This window comes from Podarcis raffonei, chromosome 8 (assembly GCF_027172205.1).
Source record: "Podarcis raffonei isolate rPodRaf1 chromosome 8, rPodRaf1.pri, whole genome shotgun sequence".
In the NCBI taxonomy this organism is placed as follows: Eukaryota; Metazoa; Chordata; class Lepidosauria; order Squamata; family Lacertidae; genus Podarcis; species Podarcis raffonei.
The window spans coordinates 15211175-15219194 of NC_070609.1; the positions used below are offsets into that span (position 1 = coordinate 15211175).

General features: G+C 45.5%; 1 protein-coding gene across 1 annotated transcript; it reads left to right on the top strand.

Moving 5' to 3' along the window:
• LOC128420380 (phospholipase A2 inhibitor and Ly6/PLAUR domain-containing protein-like) lies at positions 1-7630 on the top strand. The gene is made up of 5 exons (XM_053401980.1): positions 1-156; positions 2211-2312; positions 3307-3456; positions 5100-5249; positions 7295-7630. Exons 1-5 carry the CDS (start codon positions 21-23, stop codon positions 7504-7506), a joined length of 750 nt encoding a protein of 249 aa, XP_053257955.1. The 5' UTR covers positions 1-20; the 3' UTR covers positions 7507-7630.
• The last annotated feature ends 390 nt before the right edge of the window (positions 7631-8020 follow it).

An 8020-nucleotide genomic window follows, 5' to 3' on the forward strand; every position in this document is an offset into this window, starting at 1 on the left:
ATAGGAGCCCCATCCATAAAATGCCCTGTGCACATAAATCTGGGTGCAAGAAGCACTCAAGCTCAGCATTGTCCCTAGCCCTACCTTACGACACCATGGTGCCTCTCCTTGTGCTCTGCCTTCTTTCGCCACTCTTAGTTGCCTCTGTGGATCCACGTAAGTTATTTATCATTGATCACATCCATTTTCCTACTATGCTGTTAGGGACACAATGAAAGACCAGTACTATGGAATGACATATCAACTGGGCCATCGTTTGATGCTAATCTAGGGGGGTTAAAAACTTTGCTCAAAATGTTCTTGCCACAGAGTGATCTTTTATCAGTCCCCACATTTGGACTCCCATGCTAGCTTTTGAGTGGATGCATTTGGTGATGGGGAAGCACAGAATCAAAGACCGGTAGTAATCTGTTAAGCCTGCTGTAAGTTCTAAAGGTAGGTTGGCTGAAATATACAGTATTTAGCTAAGTTCTAGTGTGTGTGTGTGTGTGTGTGTGTGTGTGTGTGTGTGTGTGTGTAGTGGAATGGATGAGCCTAAGTCATGTCCACTAACTTCAAAAGGTCTACTCTTAGTAGGTAAAAGGGGTAATGGAAAAGGACCCCTGGACAGTTAAGTCCAGTAGGACTAGCATTGGGAGGCATATTTTGCATGGATCTATCTATTCTATCTGTCTGTCTATCTATCCAGTGCTTTTTTTCTGGGGGGATGCAGGGATACATATACCCCTAAACATTTTGTGAATCTTTGTAGTTTTGTCCATTTACTGTATTTATTTCCCCCGATTTGAACTATAAAATGGTGATTTTCTTGAGTCAAAATGAGAGTACCTAAACCTTTTTTAAAAAGAAAAAAGCACTCTATCTATCTATCATCTATCTATCATCTATCTATCATCTACCTACCTATCTATTGCCACCGGTGTCAGCATTTCTTCTGCACCAGTGGTGGAGGAGGCAGGGCAGGTGGGGCACCTGTGAAGCTGCTGCCTTGGGGACTTCTGCCGCCTGAGGCAATTGCCTCAGTTTGCCTAATGGCAGAGCCAGTTCCATTCTGGTGTGCTGCTGGGTTGGAGCTGCACAGCTACAGCACCCAATTAAGACAATTAACAACTAGTTTAGGTCTGAGAAAAGAAGTGCTTCTTCTTGCACAAGAACTCATAAGCACCTCTTAAAATTTACTGCCACAAGGTTTGATAGTGGTACCGCCTTAGATGGAATGAAAACAGAATTAGATCAATCCCTGAAGGAGAGACTCCTCAGCGGCTCTGAGTCATGTGAGCTAAAATTTAAATGCTAGATGTAACCTTCTGATTTCGGAGGCACCATACCTCTGAAAGCCAAGTGCGCAAGACAAACATCTAGGAGAAGGGTGATGTCTTCCTGCCCTGTGTGTAACCTTCCTGGACCAGGGCATCCACAGAGCAGTGAGGGGCATGGCTGTCCCTCCCATGCTTGAAAAAGAAGAGGAAAAAGAGTATATGTCTAGCGTAGGGTTGCCATATTTCAAAAAGTGAAAATCTGGATACAAAAGTTGTTGAGCCATTTCTGGCTTTTAAGGAAATTCCGGACGTGTGGCAACCCTAGTCTAGCATTTCAAGAACCAAGAATATTAGGCAAGAAGAACAGTCATTCTCATTCTCTCTCTCTCTCTCTCTCTCTCTCTCTCTCTCTCTCTCTCTCTCTCTGGGAGGGTGTGAGAAACTGTTGTGCTACCCTGCTTTCAGTGTTTTCTTTCCTCTACATACCCATGAATAATTCTTGTGGGCAGCCATGTTTCGGAAGGCTTGTAGTAGATCACTGAAAAGATGGCATTTTGGCTGGATAAGCACCTTACTTTATAAAAGTTTCTATTAAAATTTGTACATTATAATGCCACACATGTAAATCACATTGTTTCCACCAAAGAATCACGGGAACTGCAATTCGTCTAGGGTTCTGGGTACTGTTGTTCTGTGAGGGGTGAAGTACAGTTCCCAGGTTTTTGGGTGGAGGTCAAGTGCTTTAAGTACACTTTAAATGCATGGTGTGTACGCAGCCAAGGTCAGAACCAGGAGGACACATTTCACATTGTGCTGTGTACTCTTGGGAATATGCTGCCCACAGCCAGCATTATGCACTGAATGGGACATAGGCTTTTCCCCATTTTGTTCAATGCCTGAGGGTGCTTCAGTCCCATAGTTGTATGATGTACTTCTCTCGTCTTCCAGCAGCCTTGAAGTGTATACAAGGCTATAATGCTACCCAAGCTCCGACAGATTGTAAAAATGCTTCAGACGTCTGTGTGACCATCAAGAACGAGAATGCACTGACTGGTAAGGAAGTGTTGGGAGAAGGAGAGGGGCAGGGAAGCCTGACAACTATTTGGCATCATGTGGTTCCTCTTGGAGGCTTTGAGAATGATCAGGAATCAGCATGACAATTAACAGGGTCGATGGCTTGCCCAGTGGTGTGCCTTGGGTTGCTGGCACCCGGGGCAGGCAAGCAGCCAATGCCTCATTGGAGCCAAATGGGGCCGTGCGACACCACTTGCCTGCCCACACAACTCAGCTCTTGGTGGGCGGCTCCCCCGATGCTTGTGAAGAAGAGTGCCATGCCGTACTGTGCTAGCCTCCCTCCACCCACACCCAGTCCCTGAGGACCGGGCTGCTTTGCTGTCTTCACTTAGGCAAGGTGGGGATCCCTGAGGAAGCCGGAGCCTCTGCAGAATTTTGCACCTGGGGCCACTGCCTCTCTGGTCCCCCCCACGCTATGCCACTGGTCTTGCCTCTAGTAGGGATGCTATTTAGGGAGGCAGTTATGCCTAAGGTGGTTTTTGGTTCCACCTGCTGGATGGTAATGATGGCTCAGGCCTGTGTATTATACATGCATGCCACTGGCACAAATCCCTTTACTTAAAAATACACTACAATGCACCTAGTAACAAGTAATGACTGGTTGCGTTGACAGAAATATAAGAAGCTGTTTTACGCTGAGGCAGACCACTGGACTATCCAGTTCAGTAGTGTTCGCATTGACTGACAGAGGCTCTCTAAAGTTCCAAACAGGAAGCCTTTTCCCCAGCTCTACCTTGAGAAGGTGGGATTGAACCTGGGACCTTGGTCACTGAAAGCAGATGCTCCTATGTTTCTATGATTATGCTGAGTTCTGGTCTGATCTAGAGGCTCTTATACTCTGGGAAGCCATATTCCCTTGGGAGAACTTGGAACCAAGGTGGAAGGGCAAGGCAGAGCAGAGACAATATAGAAGAATTTTGGGGAATGGGGTCTCTTGACGTGTTGTTTGTCTTTTCCCTCTTCCGGTAAACAGGGGTCACGTTTAGTACAACATTCTATACATGTGCGAGAAATGATTCTTGTGCCAATGCTTTCACCGTCACCATAGGAGATAATGCATATCTGCGATACACCTCAGCTTGTTGTACCACAGATGGCTGCAATGCAAACTTAAAATGGGGAGGTAAGTCGTCATCTGCCCCCTCTCTGACAACAGAATTGCAAATCAGGGTCCCTCCAAATGTCATTTTCCTGGTGCACCCAGGTTGATTTCTGCTCATGATACTATTGGGGTGGTCTCAATCATTTCAATAATGTTTGCGTGTGCAAAGGTTGTGGGCTAGTCACATGGCTTCATTTCCAATCAGTGCGCATCCCATTATTTCCTGTGGAACCCCCTTAACTTTTCATTCTACAAATGTATTGGTTTATGTTTTCCCCACTTTTGTTGCTCTATAGCCAGCCCCTCCAGCCAGTGATAATGATGCAGCAGAACCGGGGAAGCATCACTGAACAAATGAAAGCAGGATAAATCCGCCAGGAATGCAGTGTTATTGTTTCACAAATGAAGTTATTGTTTCAGGAACACGTTGCAAAAAGAAATTAGAAATTGTTATAACGAAAGAAAAAAACTCTACGTAAAATCATGTAGAAAGGTTTTCTGCTCTATGGTGCCATCTGGTGTCACAGTGTTATAATGAATATAAAACTCTCTAATATAGCTGAATCCATACACAATTTGCATTTGAAATTGGTAGGAATAGCATGAAGTGTATGAAGTTTTAGTCCCTCTACCTGTTCTCATCCTAATGTAAGGGAGGGATGAAAGTTATCTCTGGACCTCATTCTTTCTGACAAAGAAAATGTGAGAAGAAAACAACATCAAAATAAAGTTTTTGTGGGGGAAAGGTCTCTGTGGGTCACTGATGGAGGAAGAGGGGGAGCCAGGGGAGCGCACCGCTCCTGGCACCAAGATCCCAGTGGTGTGCAATCACGGCTGCCCCCCTGCACTCGGCGCTACGCCCCTACGGGTAGTGCACCATGCCCCCAGGATGTGTGCCACACCCCCGGGATGCACACCAGTCACGCCCCCACCTGCTCTCCGCCCCCGGTTCCGTAGCATGAAGCTCCGCCACTGCTGTGGGTGCCTGCATGTTGCCAACCACCACTACCCCCTCAATTTGGGAATGGCGTCCATAACAAGCAGGTGTTGATAGCCATGTGTGGGGAACCACTGGCACTCCAGATGTTGCTTAACTGCACCTTCCCTCAGCCCCAACAAGCATGGCCAATGGGAAAGGATGTTGCAAGTTGGTAGTTTACCAACATCTGGAGGGCCAAAGTTTGCCCACGCCTGGCGTAAGAAGAAGGAACTCTGAGTGTGGGACAGGATTGTGTGGGGAGAAGATGACCTCCTAATAATGGTGTTTCTGCGGCCTGCCTGGAAGGGACTAGGGTGGGTTCAGAAAGATGTGGGTCTACGGTGAGCTAGTCCAGGGCTCCAGCTGTTGCATTCACACAACTCCAACCTCCTGCATCCTTTTCCTGCTCCATCATGTGCAAGAGAAGACTGCTGTTTTCCATCTCACTTCTAGCACACACCAGTAGCAGCCATTGTGATGTGATGGATCAGGAAGGGCAGTTGCATGGATGCTTGGCAAAGCTCCATACAGGTAAACAACAGAAATGCCAGCATTAGGAGACTTGCTTCACCCCAACACACTGGCTGTGTGTGAATCAGGCCTTTCAAGGAACCATCAGGCCTCTTCTTAAAATCCTATTTAGAAATTCCCCACACCACTTGCTTCTCTCTTCTTTGCTTCCTAGTTCCTCCAGCTTCTTCGACAAAGAATGGGCTGTTTTGCTCAACTGGATGTTTCACTGAGACACAGGAACCCTGCAAAGGCGGAAAAGTCTCATGCACAGATGCGGAAAATACTTGCATCAGCGCAACAGGGACCTACAGCCCTAAGGAAGGTACTTAGCAGGGGAGGAAGAGGGATTGCATGGGGTAGAGGGAGCAGGTGGGAGGAGAATGCTGCCTCTGGAGCTTCCAGAGATGGACCAACCATGAGCCAAGATGAGATGGACACCTCAGGTGGCAGAGCGAGAGACCTGCAGCCCTGAACCCCAAGTAACAATCTTCCAGGGTGTTCTCTGATGCAAACATCATTGAAATGAACAAGTGCTGTTCGACAGTGGAATTTGCTGCCAAGGAGTGTGGTGGAGTCTCCTTCTTTGGAGGTCTTTAAGCAGAGGCTTGACAACCATATGTCAGGAGTGCTCTGATGGTGTTTCCTGCTTGGCAGGGGGTTGGACTCGATGGCCCTTGTGATCTATTCCAACTCTATGATTCTATGATTCTATGAGCATGCAGGGATTGTATCCATGATAAGGTGCTAATGACTTGTGTGCATTGTCCTTTGGTGCACTAAAATGTCTTGGGTGAGAGGTTGAATCTGGGCTCCTTCACATAAGTCATTTTCAAATGAGTAGAACCTTGAGATGAGATTATCAAGCTAAATGTTGGAACGTTCAGATTGGCCAAATAAGGAAGTCTTGTATGAGTCAGAATTAGGTACAGTGGTGCCTCGCAAGACGAAATTAATTCGTTCCGCAAGTTTTTTCTTCTTGCGAGTTTTTCGTCTTGCGAAGCACGGTTTCCCATAGGAATGCATTGAAAATCAATCAATGCATTCCTATGGAAACCGCCTTCAGACCAGGTCCGGGGACAGTCTGTCCCCCGACCTCTTCTGAAGGCTGGGGGGGGGGGACAAGGACTTCTCCGCTGTCCCGGGGCGATCTGATTTTCAGATCGCCCTGGGACAGCGAAGAAGTCTCCGCTGTCCTGGGGGCTTTTAAAATGCTGGCGGGCGGCAGCGAAGCGTTCGCTGCCGCCCGCCAGCATTTTAAGATCGCCCGGGACAACGGAGAAGTCTCCGCTGTCCCGGGAAGGCAGGCGGGGGGAGCAAAGACTTTTGCCCCCCGCCGGCCTTCAGAAGAGGTCCAGGACCTCTTCTGAAGGCCGGCGGTGGGCCAAAGACTTTGCTCCCCCCCGCCTGCCTTCAAAAGCCGTAGGGATAGCGGAGAAACGCGCTGCCTCTTCTGAAGGCCGGCAGAGATTTCCCTATGGGCTTTCTTCTTGCGAAGCAAGCCCATAGGGAAATTCGTTTTGCGAAGCACCTCCAAAACGGAAAACTCCTTCGTCTTGCGAGTTTTTCGTTTTGCGAGGCGTTCGTCTTGCGAGGCACCACTGTACATGTAAAGGAATAGAAGGCACATTTCTATTGTAGAGCAGCTAAAGGATTTTGGGAGATGATACGCAATGAGATGAAAAAAAAATTAAGAGGACTCTCCCAAAAAGACCAGAAGCTTTTCTTCTAGCAATATTTGGACCAGATGTACCGAAGAATCAAAGGAATTTGTTTCTGTATGTGACCACTGCAGTGAGAGTACTAGATGCTCCAAAATGGGGGAGGATGCTGTACATATGAAAGAGGAGTGGCAGTTGAAATTGATGGAATATGCTGAATTAGCAATTTTAACTAGTAAGATTAGAGAACAAGATGAGACAGCCTTCAAGGAAGATTGGGAAATGTTTGTAGATTATTTTTTTAAAAATATTGTAAACATGTTAAAATGCTAGCAGGTTTGGAGTAAGCTTAGCATTAAAAGTTATTCAGATAATAAGGTGGAGGAAAGAAGGTATAGAATAATTACAATATGCAGCAGCAAAAGATAATTTGAAGAAACCAAGGAAGGGTGGAAGGGAAGTTGATTACCAAGGGAATACATATTGGAAAATGTTTGACTAGTTGTATTTTATTTTTTGAAATTTATAAATAAAATTTATAAACAAACAAACAAATAAGCATTCTTCGCCTAGTGCATAGTTAAATGATGGGATTCGGTCTTATAAGACGTAGTGATGATGGCCACCATCTTGGATGGCTTTCAAAAAGTATTGGACAGATTCACGGAGGATAAGACTGTCAATGACTATTAACCATGTCTACTTGCAGGTGCCAAGTTCATCCTGAAGGGTTGTGGAACAAGAAACGTATGTGAATTCAAGGGCAAAAATGTGCTCATTAATGGAACCAGCTACTCAGTGAACGAGGCAACCTGTGAGAATGCGAAATCCTCCAGCACCAACCATATCCTGGGGAAGAGTTCCTTCCTCCTCCTGCTACCCAGCATCTCCAGCATTCTCTTTATGAAGTTTCTCTCCTGAGCTCTCTTTACATGCCAGGCAACTTGTAGGATCCATGCCATGTGCTTTTGGGCACCCGAGTAGACGAATCTGTCAAGTTCAGTGCTCTTAAGTTTCTCATTTAAAAAAATCTTAAATTCTTTTCTCCACAGCAATCTGCATTTTTTTTTTAAAAAAGCTATTGAAAATCCATCCACATTTTAGCATGAATTTCTCCTAATAAACACAATTTGTAATTGCAGTTTAACCAGTATAGAGTTTTGCTAGCATTTCTCCCTAATATAATGCATTTGTATACAGTGGTACCTCGGGTTAAGAACTTAATTCGTTCCGGAGGTCCGTTCTTAACCTGAAACTGTTCTTTCTTTCTTTTTTTTTTTTAAAAAGATATTTATTGTGGTTTAGCAAATACAAAAAAGAGAAAAACAAACAATAAAATGAAAAAAGAAAGAGAAAACAAACAAACAAACAACAACAACAACAACACATCAAAACATTACAAAAAACCAGTATTTTCATGCCCTTATCTTTCATT

Coding starts and splice junctions, on each gene's coding strand:
- LOC128420380 (XM_053401980.1), top strand. CDS start 21: ATGCCCTGTGCACATAAATCTGGGTGCAAGAAGCACTCAAGCTCAGCA. Junction 157..2,210: donor AGTTGCCTCTGTGGATCCAC/GTAAGTTATTTA, acceptor GTCTTCCAGCAG/CCTTGAAGTGTATACAAGGC. Junction 5,250..7,294: donor GACCTACAGCCCTAAGGAAG/GTACTTAGCAGG, acceptor GTCTACTTGCAG/GTGCCAAGTTCATCCTGAAG.